This window comes from Rousettus aegyptiacus, unplaced genomic scaffold (assembly GCF_014176215.1).
Source record: "Rousettus aegyptiacus isolate mRouAeg1 unplaced genomic scaffold, mRouAeg1.p scaffold_m13_p_2, whole genome shotgun sequence".
NCBI lineage: Eukaryota > Metazoa > Chordata > Mammalia > Chiroptera > Pteropodidae > Rousettus > Rousettus aegyptiacus.
Genome location: NW_023416295.1, coordinates 21,879,842 through 21,901,844, shown reverse-complemented (window position 1 = coordinate 21,901,844; position 22,003 = coordinate 21,879,842). Strand labels below are relative to the sequence as shown.

The 22,003-nt window shown below is 39.8% G+C and overlaps 1 protein-coding gene across 6 annotated transcripts in view; it reads right to left on the bottom strand.

Moving 5' to 3' along the window:
- The window catches only part of PLEKHM3 (pleckstrin homology domain containing M3), a 164,732-nt gene that overhangs the window by 89,760 nt on the left and 52,969 nt on the right, over positions 1-22,003 (bottom strand). For all 6 annotated transcript variants that reach the window (XM_016135036.2, XM_016135037.2, XM_016135035.2 and 3 more), the window contains one exon: positions 6,390-6,535. In XM_016135036.2, the coding sequence (XP_015990522.2) occupies positions 6,390-6,535 (146 nt within the window). The remainder of the gene's footprint in view (positions 1-6,389; positions 6,536-22,003) is intronic.

Below are 22,003 nucleotides of genomic sequence, written 5' to 3'. Positions count from 1 at the left end.
AACAAAAATAGCTTTGGGTGATAAAACAATGGGGCAAAGGGAATGTTTAGCCATAGACAGCAGCTTGTAGGTGATGTGGTGTGGTGGCAGTGAGGACTTCAGTTTTTCTTAGAGGAGGAAAAAGTATCAGAATAAAACAGATGAGAACATATCTTAGAATAACAAGGACCAATGAAGGTAATCTAGTTTAGTTTTTCTCAACCTGTGCTCTAAGGAATACTTATCCTACAGAAAAGATGGTCTGAGGTCCAACAACAAATATGCCACATACCACATTCTTCTCTTGGTGATTCCAAGTGCAGCATGTTAGCCTATCAAAGCTCTGGGACATCTTGTACAAGAGGAGAAAACCCATTTACTCCAGCCATTTCCCAGACCTATTTGCCTACAGACATGGCAGCTGTTTAACGCTGCGCAGGCTGTATGTGATGAAATCCAGCCTACACCACGCCCCCCGCCCCCCTTCAACCAGAAGAAGGGCATCGTTCTCTAACTTCCTTCATCTTTTTGCCAAGCTGTGAGCTCCCAGGACTGCACTCTCCTGGAGGGGCCCCGTTCCAATTATAAAGCTGGCCTAGCTGTAGTCCTCCTGTAGAATTTTAAGTAACACCTATTAACATGAACAGATTTGTTAATGCTCCATGGAACACACTTTGAGAAATGCTGAACTAATCCATTACCTATATTTAATAGAAAATTCAGACCTGAGAGCATAAGTGATTTCTCTGAGGTTATTTTGTGGCAGAATTAGAACTGAAACTCAGATCTCTGGATACTCTGCTCTATGCTTTTTTAACGTTGCTTACATTCACCATTCTTTTTATTATTTTATAACTCTACCATAAACTATCTGCTCTTAACTCTTTAAAAGAGGTGATCCCTGCCCCTGTTCTGTCCTTCCCTACTCCCAAGTCAAATAGAAAGCAAGGAGGCTATAAATGGAGACTAACCTACAATGTAATTAGCACACGGGCCTGTAGGTTACCATTTCATTTTAACTCTAAAACAAAAACTAAAGTCCACTAACACTTATCTAGAAGTCACTTATTTGCATATTTATTATGTACTGCCTTTCTCCCTCATGAGGTAGATACTATGTCCCAATGTCTAGAATAGTGAGTACAATAACTGTTCAATAAATACTTGCTGAACAAATGAATGAGTGCTTTACAACACACTTATAACACCTCGCTAATTTGTTTCTAAGTTTACAACATATTTAGAGGTAATAAGTAGAAAAGGGGAAGGATGGCTATAGGCATCACAGTGACAAAGAAGGGACAGCTGACATCCTGTAAGGTAGTAAGGGAAGAAAGGTACCTGCAAGATGTAAGATAATAGTATACGACCCCAGTTGAGGGCAATTTGCAACATCCATCAAACTCAGAAATATACACACCTACATCTAGGAAGTTATCTATAGTCTTGTGAATGAAAGAACTTATATTCAAAATGATGTGTAAAGTTATTCACTGACTCTGTCTATAATAGCAAAAGACTGGAAAAACCTTAATGTCCATCAATAAAAGGATAGGCTGGATAAATTTGTGTGTGTGTGTGTAAAATTCATGATAGAATATAGTGGCTATTTAAAAGAAAAAAAAAGCAAGGAAGAGTTTTATGATCTAAATAAAAAGTTCTCCGAGAGCAGCATGCATCCTACCTATATCATCTTTTTTTTTTTTTTGACACCATGAGATGAACTTTATTTTAAAGCTCATAAAAGGCTTCACAATACCAGTTACAAACAGAATCCACATCTCTTCCATTTTACACCTTCACATGACAATGCACTGTATAACACAGAAGTACCTATTGTTACTTCTGTGTAAAAAAACACGTGTATGGAAAATTACCGCTGGAAGGATACATAAGAAAGGAATAACTTGGTTGCCTTTTGGAAGGAAAACAGGGTGGATGGGAGAAAGAGGTGGGAGGAAGATTATCTATGTATATGTATGCCTTTTGTACTTTTTGAATCTTGAAATTTGTGAAAGTATATTATAATCAAAAAAGAATAAAACGATAGCAGTACACAGCAATTTCTTTATGGAATAGCCTCCCACACCACATTAAACCACACTGAAGTTATCTATCACAGGACAGATATTATTAGTCTGAGGCATTTTAACGGGTTAATTTCTAGTACATATTTTCTTAAACAGAATATATGGAGCTAAGTCACAGTTAAAATTTATAAAATAAAAATATAATCACATTACTGAAAAGTTGGAGAATAAAAATTGAGAAACAACAAAAAAATTATCATCCATAATCTTATCACAGTCAAATAACCAGTTATTGCTTTGGTATAAGGTTTCTCCTTGCAGTATTTTTTCCCAACTCTAATGTGAAAAATCATGGCAAAAGTCTTAATGAAAACAATCTCAACCATAATACTTCTTTGTCCTGTTAAAAGAGGCACTGCAGACTAACAGAGGAGGAATCAGGAGATCTTAAGTTTAATTACAAATTGTTCTCACAATCTCCAAATGACTCTGAACAAGTGGTTTTTCCCATCAACAGCTACTCTCCAGCCTCAGCAAGGTCAATAGAGCTTGCCTTAAATGTCTTTGAATGTCTCTCAAGATATAGAGATAGGAAATGGTTTATGTAACATGGAAAATCCCTAGCTGAATGGAATGTGAATATTCAGGCTAGGATAGAAAAATATTTTTAAAAAGCACAATGGAAGAGAACTACTTAGGAAGAGTTGAGGCAGACTTTGAGTTCCTTACCACCTCTTTGTCATGCATGGTATTTTTGAATGATGGGGTGAGGGGAGGGGGCTGGGAGGGTGGGAGGTTATCTTCAAAGAGAATTTCATTAGAAAATGGCTATAGAATTTGAGGATAGGGTTTAACTGCTGGGTAATCCTGGAGCTCAATTCAATTTGCAGTCCTGGAAAATAGATGAAATCCTGCTTTAAAAATAATTAGGATTATTATTACTCCAGAGAGCAGACAAAAAAACAGCTTAAGATGACATATTTCATCCTGCTTTGCAAAACCATTTTTTTCTCTTTTAAATGGATAGTCAAGACAGTCACGTACTTGCTATTAGGGAGAGCAGGCAGATATAACAGAATGATGTCTGGTTTTGGAAAATGATAGGTCTGAATTGATCCTCACAATTAGGAACATTAAGTTAAATCCTGCATCTGAGCAAAGACAGACAGTCACTGCACTAAATGGAATGTTGTTACTAAAAACCAATAAGAGATGATCCAGATAAAATTGACCAGCTCTGTTCTTCCTTTAAAATCTTCCCTGGTCCACTGAGATCCTGGAAAGAAATGGTCTAACAAAGGAGATTTCCCCCAGGTGCAAAATGGATGAAGTGAGGGTACCTGATAGCTTCAGTTAGTTACCTATTCTCTCGAAATCAAACCTTGTCATTTGAATGACCACCACGGCAAAATGTCGGCTTTATATAAAGACTGCAAGTGTCAGTGATGGCTAAATTGATGTCTGGGTGACCTTTACAGTTCCTGAAAACAGACCTGGATTTCCTCCTCCATTTCATATCTTCCTAACCCATGCCTGATTTTTCCATTTTACTTCATTCAGTGACTCTTTTTCTGCTTTAGCTCCACTGAATGGCATGTATTCTCCTGGCAGGTGCCACCGGCCTAAGCCCTCAATGATCACGAACTAGGACTGCCTCATTCGCTTGCTCTCTACACACCTCTCTTAGCTGTCAAAGCCCTGCTCCGAGCAGATTAATCTAACTGTCGAAACCAAATTCAACCAGTGTTCTTTCCCTCTAAATAAGTTTTTATCTAATACACACATGGCAAATATATTTATAGCCTATATTCAGGTGTCAAGTACAAAATGCAGAGGAGAGAATGATAACTCTGTCTCGTGGACGGGAAGGAAAGAATCAGGAGAGGAAATGAGATTTAAACTGGATTTAGGATTTGCCTGGAAAATGAGGGCAAGTGGAAGACGAGAGGTGTGAAATAGTATGGCAGGACTGGGGAACAGGAAGGAATGTGATCTTACTGAAGAGACTCTGGCTGTTATATAAATGTGAGGGGGCGGGAGGTAGTGGAAGCAGGGACTAGAAAGGCAGGGACTAGAGATCACAGAAAGCCTTGATGTCAAACTAAGAGATTTGTTGTATCTTATATGCAATGATGGTAAAAGCAACATTAATTGAGCACCTGTGTGCCACACACTGCACTACGTGCTACCTGTGAATCATTCATTTAAGCAAACAGCAACCTTATGAAGTAGGCTCTATTATTATGATCTCCGTTCCAAATATGAAGAAACTGAGACTAAGGAGGGTATGGAATTTATCCAAGGTGAGAAGAGGACTTCTTTTGCGGTATTGTTGGGGCAAATTAGAACTTCTCTGAAATATTGTTGGGGCAAGACTTGAAGGCAAGAAACATAGGAAGCTGCTGAATTCCTTCAGGTAGTGAAGCTGCGGTCAGAGGCAGTGTGGCGGGGCTGCAGGCACAGTGCAAATCATGACCTCGAGCTAAAGTTCCACAGCTGATTTCTGCTAACTGATTAGGCAGGGCAGGTGTGGCAGAGGGAAGAGCCCAGCGTGTCTCCCAGCATGCTGGGAGACCACATGGCAGTGGTGACCGGTGGAGCCATCTGTACTTGGGGGGACATTTGGTGAGTATGATAAAGCCAACCCGGGGTGTACTGAGTCAGGTCCACAGCACAGGCACCATTCTTTCTCTCAATATACATTCCTGCTCACCTACACTAGGTGCCAGGAACTGTGCTGAGAGGTGCCCTGTGCCCAGGGAGCTCATCCTTAGAAGACAGATAAACAGCTGGCTGTTATGTAAATGTGAGGATAATAAAAATTATAACAACAACTTCCATTCTTTAAGTGCTTATCACAGTCATTTGAAGAGTGCTTTTCTTATCCCAATTTACACAGCTCTTTTAGGTAAACATATGAATTACAATAAGAACAAATGCTTACTTGGCCTTCACCATGTGCTTGGCACTGTTCTAAACATTTCACGTGCATTAACCCATTTAACCAGCAGTAACCATATGAGTTATTATTGTCCTCATTTTCCAGATGAGGAAACTGAAAGACAGAGAGACTAAATAACTTAGCCAGGTTAGACAGCTAATAAATGACAAAGCTACAACTCAAACCTAGGCAGTCTGGGCTCATTTTACAGATTAAGAAACAGGCTCAGGGAAGTTCAGCCATTCGCCCCTACAAATCAAGCTCTTAATTAGAGGTAGAAGTAGGAGTTGGACAAATGCCTGTTTAACAACAAGCTCCTATTATTAACCCCTAAAAAGCACAATTCTAGAGACCCACACATGACATGGTGGTGGCACATGGAGAGCCAGCAATGTAACAAATGAGGAAGGTAAAGGAACATCAGAGAAGATTTTGCCAAGGAGGACACACTTTTATCAGCTCTGGGAGAATGAGCAGGGGCTCCGCAGATGGGTAAAAATATCTGGAGCAGACATGAAAGGGTGATCTCTAAGCAAGAGAAAGGGCTCTTCTTGCTCCCAAGACAGAAGAGGAAGCGGAAAGGATAGGTATAAATACAGATAGATTCATAGGTATTCATATTCATATCTCATAGCTTCAATTTTTCCTTGAAGTAGGAGACGAGGTCATATGCTGAGAAGGACTGGAATTAAGGCATCTTGAAGACAGTGAAGATATGGACAGTTATTGGGTAGAACGGGAGACACAACTGCTCAGGGGTGTAAACCAACTGACCACTCACAATTTTCAGGTTTGTTTTAAACTTCAAAGGTTACAGGCAGGTGACAGCCATAGGACCCTTCTCTGCCTACCTTCCTCCCAGGTGATGTAGTTACAATGAAAGCAGGTCTCAAAAATCAATTAGCAAGGAGATATAAAAACAGTCATAGAGCCTGTTTTTGTACACAGCACCCTGCAGAGGTTTGTTCAAGGTAGATGTGACAATATTCTGGCAGAAGGATCAGACTAGCTCTCGTCAGATCAGGTCACAGAATTCTGTTAGGTAGCAGGACACGGAACCATAAAAGAACCCGAAGCCTAGAGTAGCACTCCAGTGGAAATGCTGTACGATGCAGCTAACCAATTCACACATCTCAAGACAACTAGGTTGAAAACTAAAGTTGAGATGCCCATTAGGCAATTAATTCCATAAATCTCACTTTCAGTAGTAAAACTGGAGCTGGAGAGAAAAGTGGGAATCATAGGAGCCCTGGCAGCTAACACCACAGAAGGGAGGGAGCTAACGAAACAGACTAGAAAGTGGAAAAAGACCTTGTGGCTTTTATGAGACTACCTAAGCAAGTTCGCCTCAAATCCTTATGTCATCATCTTTATAATCCACTCACGACATATGAACGCCCAAATTGCTGTTACAAAGTGAACTTAGTTTTTGTACCTACCTTATATTTCGAAGTATCCCAGTTGTGGACTATGCGCGCCGGGATGAGAAAACTGTCATCCACATGGCAGCTGCTGCAGTAATACCACCCACTGTAATTGCACACCTTGGCTTTCCCATTGGAAAGGCCTATGGATCGCTGACATCCTGTTCAAAGCGAAAGAAAAAGTCTATAATTATTATACTTTCAAAAGCAAAGAACAAGGATATACAACCTTCAAGTTAAACAAAACTCCACAACAGGAAAGAAATGGTAGAGACTCCATGTATCGATATGTCCCCTCCTTCCTAGCCTGGTTGCTTCTACCCCTTTGCCTTCTGGGAGATCCCTGAAACTGGTCCCCTGTTTCTGGTCTCCTCTGACCCCCTCTCTTCTGCATGCAGCTGCCAGTGATAAGTCTCTCTACAACCCTACTTTTCTCTCTTTGCTTCCCTCCTCAGAAACTCTATTTCCACAAGGCACTTTGCTAGGGCTTCTTATACAGGATCTTATATAACCCGCATATCCCTATGAGGGAGATATTATCAGCTCTATTTTATAGATGAATAAACCAAAGTTTTAGTCAGGTTAAGTATTTTGTCTTGAGGTCACCCAGCCAATAGGAGGAGAAGTTTAGACTTGGCTCTAAGCTTGTCTGATTCTACAATGATCCTAGAAACTGATATGTAGCCTTCCTTTGCTTACAAAATTAACGAAAGGAATTTATCCTTCGATTGGCCCCCGTCTCACCTTTCTAACCACTTACTTCTACAGTCTCCAATGGGAATATAACCTCTTCAGAGAACTCTCTTCGCTGTTCCCCAAATAAACACAGTGCGCTCACTCCACCCTCCCCATCTTGGTGTATATTATTTCTCCTTACACAACACCCTCTTTTCTCTCTACTTTGCTAAATCCTGCCCAATACTCAAGGCCACTGGTTGCCTGAAAATGATTGCTAAAGCCCTTTTCATGTCAAAGAAGTCCATGATTCTATGAGCACTGTCCTGGTACTCTCAGGGGACCTGGTAATAATCGTGGCCCTGTCACAAAGAAGCTATTAGTTTTCCTTAGAGAGGAGGAACTACCTTCTACTGATGAGTATAGAAATTCTGTCACAATCAACCCAAAGGACGAAATCCAGAACAGGTAATCACAATCATACGAACGGCATAATTTTTCTGACATTTTTGATCAACAGCTTTCATCTTAGAAATCCTTCCATATGGCCCATTTCATGATTGGGTACTAAGAACTGTATTTATCAAAGAAATCTCACATTAAGCCTATTTTACGATGTGGGTACAAAATGAATTACTACTACTACTACGACGACGATGACGATTACTACTATTAGTAGTATATTAAAGATATACTAATAATATTAGCAATAACATTAGAGTGATCAGTGTTACACCCCATTTCCATTAGAAGGAGCTAAAACACATTTATTTAACAAACTGTCAACCTAAGAAGATACTGATTCACATGAACTGCATGAGTAAAATTATCACAAAACTCATAGATCTTTCAGTTTCATCACAAAATGGCATCCGTAATCAAGCATGGCATCCATAATCAAGCAGTTTCACAGTGTACCCTTCAGAAAGAGAGTTAGATCCTACTGTTTTTAAGCACCAGAGATATTAAAAGACAGAAAGTAAAAGAATATTATTGAATGTCAACTGTAATTGAAAAATTAACAACAATAAAAAAGACAAAGTAAATGTGTTGATACTATGCTTTAAGAGCTCAACAGTCTTCCTTCCTAAAACAGCTATTTCTTTACTACTGAGTAGCAACAAAATCCTAACAAGCTCCTGTTTTTCAGATTGCTCGAGGAATGTGATATGTGTAAAAGATAAGGAAAAACCAAACACACACATTGCTTCTGTTGGACGCAGGAGGAGCTGTCACAATTGCAAGGCCATGAACATTGGAACGCTGACTGCTGCACTCGCTGGCTACACTGCCCATCTGGCACATGTCTCCGTAAACTATTATGCCTTTTTATGTGCTTGTATAGTCAGAACCACACTATAAACTTCTCAGCTCTATTTTGTATCCTCTGCACTTAACACAGAGCTTTGCACATAAAAGACCATCAGTAAATGTTTATGTTGAAGGGATGATAAACTGAATATTATTTGGCACATATACGCCCATATGCATATAAAGCGACTTTAATTTCTCATAGTTATTCTAGAATTGATCCTCCTAACCTGGTCATCTGCCTCTTGCAACAGCCTACTTTTGATAATTTCCCTGTGAAAATATGTTGCCTGTTCTAAAAATGGTACATTACACATGTGTTCATCTATATGGACTATGGAACAAAGTTGAATGGAACTTGACATATTACAGACACTGGGATGTTGCTGTTTCCAAAAATTAGTAGACAGTCAAAATGACTTAACACTGAAATGACACTGAGTAGAATTCGAGCTTTCCTAATAATTGAAAAAGTGATCATGATCTTGTAGAAATTCAAGATCATCATTATAGTTGAAACTCTCGCCAAAGAATATAAATTTAGGCTATTTTGCATTTTCGGTTGTTTGAAATTTGGATATAATAAACATCAGTAAGCATTTGCTAGATGTTTCTATATGCTTTAGAAAGTACTATTGAGCTTATCAGTGTATACTTTTTAATGAGTTTATTGTAATTTTCTAGATGCAACATACATAGCCAATGTTGAAATACATGAATGTACATTTTAAGAAAGCATATATCCTGAAAATGTGGATATCAACGAGGCACACAGGTTCAAAGCCTAACATGCCAGGGGTTCAATTACATGAGCTAACTAAACGAGCTAAACACCCCTGCCACTTTACATAGGTCTCCAGGCTCATAAAAGAGAGAAAGGTGAGAGAACACGGCTGAGTTTTATTCAGGTTTTAGTTTAGATTGAAGCAGCAGCACAAAAGCTGCCTCCAGTCCTTGGGTGTCTTTACAGCCTCTTTAGAACCATGCTCTCCAATACTCGATGCTGAAATCACCCCTAATGACAGAGGTAGATTTCAAACTACCTGTATGCTTAGGACTGTTTTGGATATGTGGTGTACAAACAGACACAAGTTTAAGGTCGAGAAGCCTGTTCTTGTCTAGGGTACACTGTGAGCTTGATCTATCAACTCTCTAGGCCTGTTTTCTTCACTACAAAATTAAAAGGTTAGCCTAAATCGGTGGCTTGCCAAATTCAGTGGGCATCAGAATTTTTCTGGAGATGTTTGTGAAAAATGTAAACCTCACTCCTGCCTCGAAATATTGATTCTATAGATCTGGGGCAAAGCCCAGACACCTGCCTTTCTACCCAACCGCCCACCTTCCACCGGGAATGGTGGTGGGTAAAAGCTGAGGACTGCCTGCGATTTCTAGGTGACTTGCAAAGGTCCCTCCAAGCTCTAAAATTCTATTCCAGTGAAGTACAGAAGAGGGTGTATAGACCACTTGGTGAAGAGCTCATAATTTGTCACATAGTTCACTTTCTAGGCTTCCAAAATCAACATTTCAGGTTCTTAGTCAATTTCCAAAAAAAAAAAAAAAAAATCTACTATGTAGAAACAACCTGAGTTCATTTTACCTGTGTTTTCCCACAGCATTTATTGTCCCCACTGAGAAGAATCTTATTTGACTTAGAATGAAAACTTTTAATCTTCAAATACAGTGTATTTGTCATTGAAAGAATATAGGATGGTGAGGAAAGAAGATCAGAAGACAGTTGGTGGCCTGATGTAGATTCATTTTCTAAAAACAACAGATACCATTTATTTGAAGAAGGAAACACGTGTTCTTTCAATTAATTGCAAGATTTCCTTCTCTAACATTACACTAGCAAATCATAGACTAAAAACGTCTCAAACAATTCCTTTTAAAGATACACAATTTGGAATTTCACTATCATTGTGAGATTTTCAACAGAGAAAAAATGTGTTTTCTTAATAATTGCTGTTAGAAAAGCACATTTTTTGGAGGGTGCCAAAGCTGGACTCTGACAAGCGACATTATGGGGAGAAAAATAGAGCTATAAAGCAGAGACAAAAAATAATTAATTGAAATAACTAATTAGGGCTTATTTACATATTATATTTGTGTGTACTTTCAAATAAGACTTTTCAACAATGTTTCTAAATTAAAGGGCATTTGTAGTAGGGAACACTCCACATGTTGGATCAAAGCAAATACATTCTTCCTAGTCTCTTTTTGAAACTTTTCAGAGGGTGTATTCAATTCACAGGAACAAAAAACTATCTCACAAGGGAACCCACTGGCCTTTTTTTTTTTTATTGCTTCCCACCCCACTTCAAATCTTTAATGAACACAAGCTCTGAAGAGTTTAGCTTCCCCTCTGATACACTTTGGGAAATAAATGTAACCATTTAACCGAAATCCTATTTGCTGCATGTACAGTCCATTTCCCAAATGGCCTTTTAAGACACCCAAAAGAATCTGTTGCTGGGGATTGAAGCAGAAATTTTGGCTTATTCTCCACAAAGGCACAGTCTTCTACTAACAAGTGTACTCAGTTAGCTCAACTGGCTGCAACGTGGTGTTATTGAAGCTGAAAGCCGAGGAGGAGCCAACCACCTTCTTCTCTCTCTACTTCAGGGCTACCAACTCAGCCCGCCTGCCCTGAACAGCGGTTAGAAAGTTCATGGGCGTGAGAGGGGTAACAAGGACTGTGGCTGGATCGAGGTGGATCATCTCCCTCACTAAGGAAAGAACACACGATCTTTTCTAAGTCAGCCACACTACCCCCTTTACCTAATTTGGGAAGGTAAATCCAGTATTTTGTATTTGGAAGGTAGAAAAGCTCTAAGGAGAGAACAGGGAAAGTAAACAGAAAGAAGGAACATCTATGAAAGGGAGGAAACAAGATTAAAAGAGTGAGAAGACAAGTTTCCATTTGCTCTGTTAAAATTAAAAAAAAAAAAAAAAATGAACCTGGGAAGCTTCTTACCTGCTTTCACCATATGCTTACAGGGGTAGGAAGAGAATGGCCACACGAGAGGAAAAGGGGCTGCCCTGGACCTCCCTCCTACCTCCATCCAGTGCTCTGGCAGGCGGCAGCGAACTGTGGTAAGCACTGTGTAAAGTGTGGCTCAAAGGCCTGGACTTGGATCACAGGCTCGAGAGACCAGAATTTCCAAAATGAAGAAAAACATAAGTGAGGATTCAGTAACTTGACATTTTACAAGAACTGGGGGCGGTGGGGAGGGGGGGAGTCATAAAGAACTTAGCTTTCTTAACTTGCAGGCTGGAACCAATGGCTCATTAAATGTGTAGTAGTTAAGTGTCAAACGTACTTTTTAAACCAAGGTGTCACTTTGGGTATACCATCGAAAATTTTGTTTAATGAGCTGAGGATTAGCACAAAGTTGGGCACAGTGTCTAAACAAGGATTGTTGGATAGAGGGCAGACGCAATTTTTGCAATGTAGTTTTGGTATCCTTTAAAGGATGTGGAGGCAAATCAACCCTGGTCCCCGGACTTGCATTATCCACTAGAAGATGAGATGAAGCTGGGATGTGAGACTGACCACATGTGTGTTCTCAAGTTCACACCAGTGGAACTGAGGCTAAGGAACTCTACATAATAGTAATGGAAAGGGGCCAAGGGTGAGGGGCATCGAGAAACACCTACTTAGAAATGAAGTGGTCCCCCCTTATCTGTGAGGGATGTGTTATAAGACCCCCAGTGAATGCCCGAACCTGTAGAGTATCCGACTCCCCCTCCTCACTCTCTCTCTCTCCACACACACACACACACACACACAGTTTTTTTCCTATACGTACATACATACCTATAATAAAATTTAATTTATAAATTAGGCACAGTAAGAGATTATCAACAATAGCTAAAAAGAAAATAGAACAATTACAACAATAAGATAAGTTATTTGAACACAAGCACTGTGATGTCATGACAGTTGATCTGATAATAGAGAAAGCTACAAGTGACTAACCAGCAGAGAGAGTATGCAGTGAGGATACGCTGGACAAGGGATGATCCACGTCCCTGACAGGACAGAGCAGGATGGCGTGAAATTTCATCACGTTACACAGAATGTCGCATAATTTAAACCTTATGAGTTGCTTATTTCTCAATTATTTTCTGACCACGGTTGACCATGAATAACTAAAACACTGGAAAGTGAAACTGGATAAGGGGAGACTACTGTAAGTGACCTAAAACTTTTCCCATCTTAAGCATCCAGGTTACTCTGTCTGTGAGACAAGGCGGTGACCCACAAAATAGAAGGCATCTACTTAGTCATAAAATCAGTTAAGGCATGAAATATTTGGGTGGAGAATCAGGCACATGAAAACAAACACCTATGAGTATACATTTTCTCTGTTATAAGGCACAGAGTACCTACAAGCATCTCAAATGAAACTAAAGGAACAAAAAGGGATATCAAGAAAAATCAATCGTCACTACGTGGACTGCTGCTGTGACTAGCACGGCAGACACACTGCTGGTAGTTCCTTTGTTTAGTTTACGGGCTCACTTGAGATTTCAACATCTCAAAACAATTTTCTTCATAACATTTTAAGTCTCTTCCCAGGGGATGAAAACTTCATGGTTGGGAGGGAATACACATACAGGCATATCTTGGAGATATTGCAGGTTTGGTTCCAGACAACCACAATAAATCAAGAATTGTGATGAAGAAAGTAGTAAGTAATCATTTTGCTGATGGAAGGTCTTGCAACAATTTTTGTTAGAAACACAACATCTGTGAAGTGCAACAAAGCAAAGTACAATCTTGAAACATACTGACCGGTTCTTTCCAAAGCTATCCTGATGTTCATATCTGTTCATCGGAAAAATGTTTTTTCTGGTGGACTTCATTTTATGTTCGTCTATAAACGGCCTTTATACCAGTGAGAGATTGTAAAAAGAAATCGTCACTTACTGTTGGCTAAAACTTTGACTCAAAAAGTTGGGCTGCACAGCGAAAGGGCTGACACATGTTAAAAAGCGTTAGTAACATTCGGAAGGAAACTGTTCCCATTGCGGCTGACGCACATGTGGGATAACTTAAGCTGGCACCTGTAGAATGAACTGTAGCTGTTGTTAGGACAGCAATGTCCTTAATATAAGAGAAGTAAATAACTCCTCTTGGACAAAATGGATGTACCTAACTAAAAGATTTTCCTTTCGACGCAGCAAAATGACAAACGTAATGCTTGTAAAGTAGGAGCACTGTCCCTGGGCACAATGAATGTTCAGAACACATTATACCTGGAAAGGCAAGGACAGACACAGGAGACAGAGGCCACCTAAGGAGTAAAATCATGAGTTACTTGATTATACTTGCAGACCAAGGCAACCAAAGAAAGATACTTTTAAACATCCAATGTGAGGAGGTATGGTGAAACATGGCAGAGTGAGAAATCTCTCCTCTAGAAACAACAATAAGCTGAACATCTTAAACTCAATAAAAAACACCCGAACTGCACACCAGCACGTCTGAGCATGGGATCTGCACATGGGAGCTACCACAGGTGAAGTCTTCAAAAGATCGTAGACTCAATTTAATAATACTTTTAACTATTGCAACTGCTAAAATGAAAAGTTTAGCTCTTCACTGAATAACCATAAAAGCTTATTATCAAAGCAAAAACAAACAAACAAACAAACAAACATCTCATGTGAAGAGTAACTGGTTTAAAATTTAAAAGAATTCTACAAGTCTCGATGAAATATTTTCCCCCTGATTTCTCCCTTGATTAAATTTTTTTTGCAATGAATATTTAAATAGGTAAGTCAGTACTGTTGAATTATACACCTGAAACTTACTGGACTTCATTAACCAATGTCACCATAATAAAAGTAAATTAATTAATTAAAAAATAATCACCGAGATGTAAAGTTTAGCATAGGGAATATACCCAATAATACTGTAATAACCAGGTATGGTATACCACCAGCTGGGTACTGGACTTATCAGGAGGGATCACTTCATACATTATGTAAATGTCTAACCTTTATGCTACATATAAAGTATAAAATAATACAAAATGAAATAAAAATAAAAAAATAAAAATAAACAGGTAAGTAAGGTTTGATTTGTATGTCATATTACCAGTGCTAGAGGTACTATAGTTAAGTAAGAAATGAAGTGAAAATCGCATGTCATGTAATTACTGGTGACTGAAAATATAAGGCAGTGTGCCAGTGGACTACTAAATCTGCCTCTAGCTTCAGCAGTGTTTGGAAGGAACAGACTTGGGGACTCCCCGTTCTTCCAGCCTCCAACCACCCTTCAACCTCCTTTCCGATCACAACCTCCAAAACCATCTTCTTGACTATCCTCTGTCAGGGACCAGTCAACACAGATTTTTGTGGTTAGCATCTTACTGCTGACCAATCAATCATGAGCTCCCAGATTTGTCCACCTCCAAGGTGGAGGCCGCCATCAACCATCTGGTCAACCTGTATCTGTGGACCTCCTACACCTACCTCTCTCTGGGTTTCTATTTCCACCGTTATGATGTGGCTCTGGAGAGCCTGGGCCACCTTTTTTGGTGAGTTGGTCAAGGAGAGGTGGGAGAGCACCTGGATTCTTCTAAAAATGCAAAACCAGCACGCAGCCATGTCCTCTTTCAGGATGCACAGAAGCTATCCCAAGGTAAGTGCAGGTAAGCCATGGAGCCGCCATTGCCCTAGAGAAGAACCTGAGCCAGACCCTTTGGGATGTATGTGCCCTGGGCTCTGCAACACAGACCTCCATCTCTATGACTTCCTGGAAAGCCCCTTCCTAAATGAAGTGGTGGAACTTATCAAGGAAACAGGTAGCCATCTGACTACCTGCACAGGCTGGGCGAGTATCTCTTGGAAAGGCTCACCCTTAAGTGGGACTAGGAGCCTCCAGAGCACAGTGGACTTTGAGGGGCCACTCTGCAGTCACCAGGCAGTTTTTTAAACCACTCTGGAGCCTTCTCCTAAGCTGTGAACCAAATGGAAACAATAAAGCTTTTCACAACAGCATAAATAAAAAAAAAAAAAAAAAAAAGAAAGAACAAAAAAAGAAAAAGAAAAAGAAAAAGAAAAGAAAATATAAAGACTTTCTACTCTTGCTAAACTCTATACTGTTTGTTTAGTCTCATGGAATGTTGAGATTATAAATCTTATTAAATAAATTAATAAATACCAAGTAGACTCCAACTCAAGTTGAGAAGTGTCAAGATTTATTGGCCTTTCAGGCAAACAATGATTGAGAGCCCAAAGTCAATATTTAGTCAAAATTTATCTTGAAAGGCAATAAATCCTGATTTTTGCTAAGGCAAGTAAGTAAATATGTGCTCCGCTCTAGAGATTCTGACTGCTTTTCTATCTACTAAATAGCTACCCTTCGTTATAACTATAATAATCTGTGACAGGTTTTCACTTCCAAAGAAATGATTTGCTGAGTTACTTTTAATTTTTCTTTTTACAGCAAGATGCTTCAGTGCTAATATTTATAGTAGGGTAGGTTTAATAATAAAATATTATAAATTCAGCATCTAGTATATTTAAATCAGTCTATATTAAGTATTTTTTTATACTTGTTTTCTTCTTAAACTTTCTCATTAACTTTTGTCCCTGAAACTTTAAAAAAAAATGGCAAGCAATTTAAAATGGAAAAATTTAATAAACAGGCAAATGGATAAACCAATACTTATATAGTGCTTACCACAGAGCTTACTGCACACCAGACACTGTTATACACATTTCACATGCGCGCGCGCACACACACACACACACACATTTAATTCTCTTATCAATTCTATAAGGTAGGTATTATCCCCATTTTACAAATGAAGAAATTGAGGCAGGTAAAGTAATTCTGTCCGTGGCTGTACATCTAATAAACAAGGATGATCTTAAATGAAGTGGCTGATGTGGCACTTTATAAGCAACATCAGTGAACCACATGGGTGAATTTCCTCGTAGCTATCTCCCTGTGGAAGATATTCCAAAAACTATCTCCTTATGGATGACAATATGACAAGCACAGAAAATATGAATCGATTATACAAAAGTACGTAATTTAGTTCATCAATGAATTCAGCCTAGGACCTCACAAGCATTAGCATCATCTCTAAATATAAAGAAAGGATGGGGTAGGGGGCAAGAATACAAATCTATAAGGTAGAAAGCATAAGCTAAGAGATGAGGGAAAGGGGAAGCCATCACTCTAACTGTGGAGACTGAGGACGGCTCTGTAGACACAGGAGCATGTGAGCTGGGCCATAAAAAAAGGTTTTGGCAAAGGAAGTTTCCAGTCAAAAAAATGGGAACATGTTTGTGAAACACTAAATATTCTAGTTGCCTGAAGCTCACTATAGCTAGAGGGCTGTTGAGAAAAGAGTTTGGAATGATAAACTGAGGCTAGAACATAAGATTGCTGAATGCTCACAGGGAGGCGTCCTTACTAAACAATAAGATACCTGAACAGCTCCAGTGGTTTGAGGCAGAACAGCTATCTGAATTTTGGAAAGATTAACTAGCAAGAAAACACTGAAAGGGGAGAGAACCAGCTGACACGTTATAGCATCAGTCTGAGCTTGAACAGGCAGTGGGCTTGGGAGAAGAAAGCAGGAAAATGAAAGAGATACTATGGAGATAAAATGCAAATGATTTGGTAGCTGACTTACGCGAAGAGCACAGCAAGGGGATAGTCAACGATGCCCATGATGTTTTGACCCTGTGACTATTTACGTGAGAAATCTATCTGGCAGAAGGGCAGGTGTTTTGGAGAAGATGCTCTTTTTTGAAGTATTAAATTAAAAAATAGAGTTAAAAAAAAATTGAGCTAGAAGATCCGAGTACTGTCTGCAAGCCATGGTATACCATCTATGACAGGGAGGAGAAAAAGCCCTTTCACCAGCTCTACTTCCTCATTTAAAGAGAACGATTCATGCTGCTAGGTTAGTTTAGAGGCACCATCAAAGGGAGGCCTTGTCCACACTGCACCACCACCTACTAGACTACCTGAGGGTAACACCTGCACCAAGCTTGGGGCTCCTTTCTTTACAAATTAATCCTTCTGGTGAAACACATGCCTACCAATAACTCTTTCTTGAAAAACAACTGTGGAACTAGAACGAGCTGAAATAAGCTGATTATTTTAGACACACAAGCTGCTGGTGGTCAAAAAAATGCTCCTCTGTCACAGCTTACCTCTATCAGTTCTCTTTTCAACATGGGAGTACCAGGATTCCTCATGTGGTACCCCTGAGATCCAAGGCAGGGAGGAAGGTCGACAGCAGCCTTGTAACAAGGCTAGTGCAGGGCTGGGCTGCTTGGAACTTACACACTGAAAGCTTTGGGGAAGATGTCTTACCAAAGAAACTTGCTGAAATGTTCCTCTGGATCATAGTAGAGCCTCAGGCAAAAGGAAAAATCGGTCATACCGGTCTTAACTCTACTTAAAATTTTATATTTTTTCTTTGTGAACTTTTGGCATTTCATTTTAAATCATATTACATTATAATAGTATTTATCTTGATTATTGAGGTATTGAGGTTTTCTTTGGCATTCCCTTGAATTTTGTGCCTAAAGTTAGTACCTCAGTTACCTCACCCTAGTCCCAAACCTGCTCTGAACCCTTTTTCCTCACAGAGAATCCACTGTCTCAATTATGCCCTTTCTGCCGATTTTACCTGGCATTTAACATTATATTAAACCACCACTAATTCTTTTCGTGATTCCCCAGTTTCATCTCTATGTTTCAAAAGGTCAATAACCTCTCATTGGCTTAGAATTTCAGATTATCTTTTTGGTATACTTGAAAAGCAACCTGTCTTTCTTTTCTGTTTCGGGAACTTATGTTTCCTTCTAGCATGTGGGATATGGAAGTCTCTACATACATATGTACACCAGCCTCTTCCTGTCTATAGCTTCTGTCACATACACTGTCCCACCTGGGTCCCCTCTCGCTTCTCTTTCACGTCACTCCTCACTCTTAATGCCTGTTTCTCTTTCCTTATATTTTGCGAGTCTCATCTCTTTGAACTTTACAGTATCTTTAAAACACAACCATTCCTTTTCTTTGCTAAAAACCTCTGAAAAAGCCGTGACAGCATCTCTTAGAGTAATTTCTACTAGAGCTATTTTAGTAATGACAACAATTTGATAAAATTAAAGTTCTGAGAGTGGATCTGAGTAGTACTAGAAATAGTCTCAAAGCGAAAAAAAAAAACACTTTCATCAGCTTCCTTCAAATCCATGCTTGAATTTCTTCATTTTCACCCCAAATGAAATTCTTTCTATTCTAGAAGATGTAGGGACTGCTTTGGTCTACTTCATTCCTTTATTCTTTTCCTCATGTCTTCTTTGGCCTGCTTTACACGTTTTTCTGTCTCTCTAAAAACACAGGTTTGTGACCACCTCCAAAGCTAATCTTTCAACCCTATGTTTAGTGTTTGAAGATAGGCTACTTGTACTAGGGTATTTCGAGTTGGTAGGTGGGAAACTCCTACTTCCTGGTCCTCATATTGCCATTGGAAAGGAATTTCTTAGAGTAATATTCTTAGCTTCTCTCTCCACTGCTCCTCCAGCCCTCCTTACAAATGGAGAAGTGAGTTTAGAAGGCGGCCCCTGGCATGCTTGGCTTGACCTGCAGGGAACAGGTCTACCTGCCGTGGCAGGGTGGCACAGCCTTAGGAGCCCCGGCTGTGATCACGTGAATAAGCCTATCAGATTCAAGGGCCCATTATGTGATAATACATATGGTGCATATAGTGTACAAGCAATGCATGTGGATATTGTGATCTCCATCTTCTTGAGTCCTGGAATGAAGAGGTATGATTTTTTTTGTAAAGGTTTCCCATCCATTGTCAGACCACAGTTAGACTTCCGTTCATTTAAGAGATCACTTGGGGAACCTCTTAAATTTTCTGGGGGAAAAATGCAGTGATGTACAATATTACTAAATTAAGATTTGACACTTTTGGTTTAGTTTATATTTTTGTAACATCTGAATTGTACATAGTTGAGGCAGCTTTATCTTACTTCAAGCTATAGTGTCAAAGATGCTGACCCACAAGACGGAAAAGACTGGCTCGAGGCTATATAATAAATCAGAAGCAGGGCTATAAACAAAAAAAATCAAGCTCTTGTGCTCCCAATTTATTACTTATCCCACTGAGTCTAGATGCTTCCCAGCCACCGAATCATGTGTATCTATTATTTTGTCTGGTATCTAAAAGTCTGGGAACTGAGAAGGGCATCTTTATTGGTAAAGATGGAGAAAGACGCCAAGAATTTCAAACTAAGTCTATCTTCTGTGTCAGAGATATAGGCCTGGTGATTTGAAGAGGAGGTGATTCTTGGCAAGGCTTTTGGTTCAGCCCCACGATTTACTTTACTGAAAAAAAAATTAGCAAGACATAACCCTTGGTATATTGGTACATGCCTGGTTAGAATATGCTTTTCAGCATGGTGACTATAGTCAATGATACTATGTTGTATACCTGAAAGTTTTTTAGGTGTAACTAACCTCCTTATGGTATCATTTTGAAGTATATATGTATATCAAATCATCACACTGTGCACCTTAAATGTACACAATGTTATATGTTAATTACATCTCAATAAAGCTGGGGAAAAAGATGAGTAAGCTCTGGGGATCTAATGTACAGCATGGTGACTACAGTTAACAACTGTATTGTATACCTGAAAGTTGATAAGAGAATAGGCCTTAAATGTTCCCACAAAAACAAAAAATGTTTACTATGTGAGGCGATGGATGTCTTAGCTAACCTTAATATGGCAATCATACACATATATACACATACGAAATATATACACACATCAAATCATCACAATATACACCTTAAACTTACACGGTGTTTTTTGTCAATTATATCTCAAAGCTGGGGGGAAATAAAAGAATGTGATTTTCAGTTTACTGGAAATTGATACAAGCCTGAATGTCTTTGGTTTTAGAATCCCAGTTCCCTTCTACAAGTGCTATATAGCAGGGGACCCCAACCCCCACACTGTGGACTGGCACAAGTCTGTGGCCTCTTAGGAACCAGGCCACAGAGCAGGAGGTGAGCGGTTGGGGAGTGAGCAAACTTCATCTGTATTTGCGGCCGCTCCCCAGCACTAGCATCACCGCCTCAGCTCCATTTCAGATCATCAGGCATTAGATTCTCATAGGAGCACTGGTCCCTGGTGCCAAAAAGGTTGGAGACCACTGTAGCACACACTAAATTATTTGCAGTGAAAGCTAATAAAATGAATTTTGCACTTGTATAATATTATTTTAAAAAGGAAACATTATTTTAAGCCAAGATTCGAGAGTGGTATCTGGGTTAGAGAAAGGGGATCACAAAGTCACTGGTTGTGTACATCCTCCCACCGTCTCAGCTGCGGCTCTGGGAGGGCTGTAACCAGGCAGCGCAGCCCAGAGCTGGCCAGTTTCTCGAATGCTTCTGAAGCTTCTTGGTCCCAGGAAGACCCAGGAAGATACCACCAGAAATCCCTCCTCGGGTGGGTGCAGTCAGTGCTGGAAGGCACACACCAGTAGCTGACTGGACACGAGGGAACAGAGTGAGTGGGCTGAGGCTTCCTTAAGCTCTGGGAGCAACCACTCATCCTTTCATCTAGCTACCATTTTTGCTATGAAAATGACCTGCTTAATGCCCTGTTGTGTTGTATAATACAGAACTGTCTGGTCTTTCTCTCTGGTTCCTGGCAGGGAGCTTCTAAACCTTTGGAATTTCCTGAGTGATACAAGTGTCCTCATTATTTATGGGCCTCTTGGATCACAACTGAGTTTCTGCTAATGAGGTGACTCATGGTGGACCACTAAGTAGCTTCAGGATTGGGGGTGGTAACCAGAAGGACCAACCACATGATTAGAGGGTTGAGACTTTGAGCAAGCCTGACCTCTGGGAAGGGAATGGGGACTGGAGATTAAGTTCAATCACAAGGTCAATGACTCAATCAAGCATGCCTATATAAAAATTCTGGACCCTGAAACTCTGTGAAACTTCCTGGTTGATGAACACATCGATGTGCTGGGAGGGTGACATGTCCTGATTCCATGGGGAGAGAGCATAGAACCCTGCATGTGGAGCCCTCCCTGACTTTGCCTTCTGAGCCTCTTCATCTGGCTCTTATTGGTTTGTATCTCTTCTAATAAAACTATAATCATGAGCACAGCACCTTTCCGAGTTTTAAGTCATTCTAGCAAATTACCAACCTGAGGATGGGGTGTGGGAATCCCCAAATTGTAGCCAAACTACAGGTGCCCTGGGGATACCTGGAACTTAGTAGCCGGCATCTGCAGTGGAAGGCAGTCTTGTGGAGGATCAGGCCCTTAACACATGGGGTTTGCACTAACTGTGGATAATTAATGCCAGAGCTGAATTGTAGTACACCAATTAGAACTGAAACACAATATGTGTGAATGAGGGAAACTCTGATGGTACAGTCCCCAGAGCAGGGGTTTGCACCCTGTGTTTGAGGAACCCTTGTCTTGCAAACAGAGAGTCAAGTAAGTTTGGAAATGCTGCTTACCTATCCCTCCTACTAGTATAATAAAGGCTCTAAAAGTAGTCAAAATTACATAGTCAAAAATTTAAATGAATAAAAATGTCCTTGGACACCTTCACAATCATAACTGA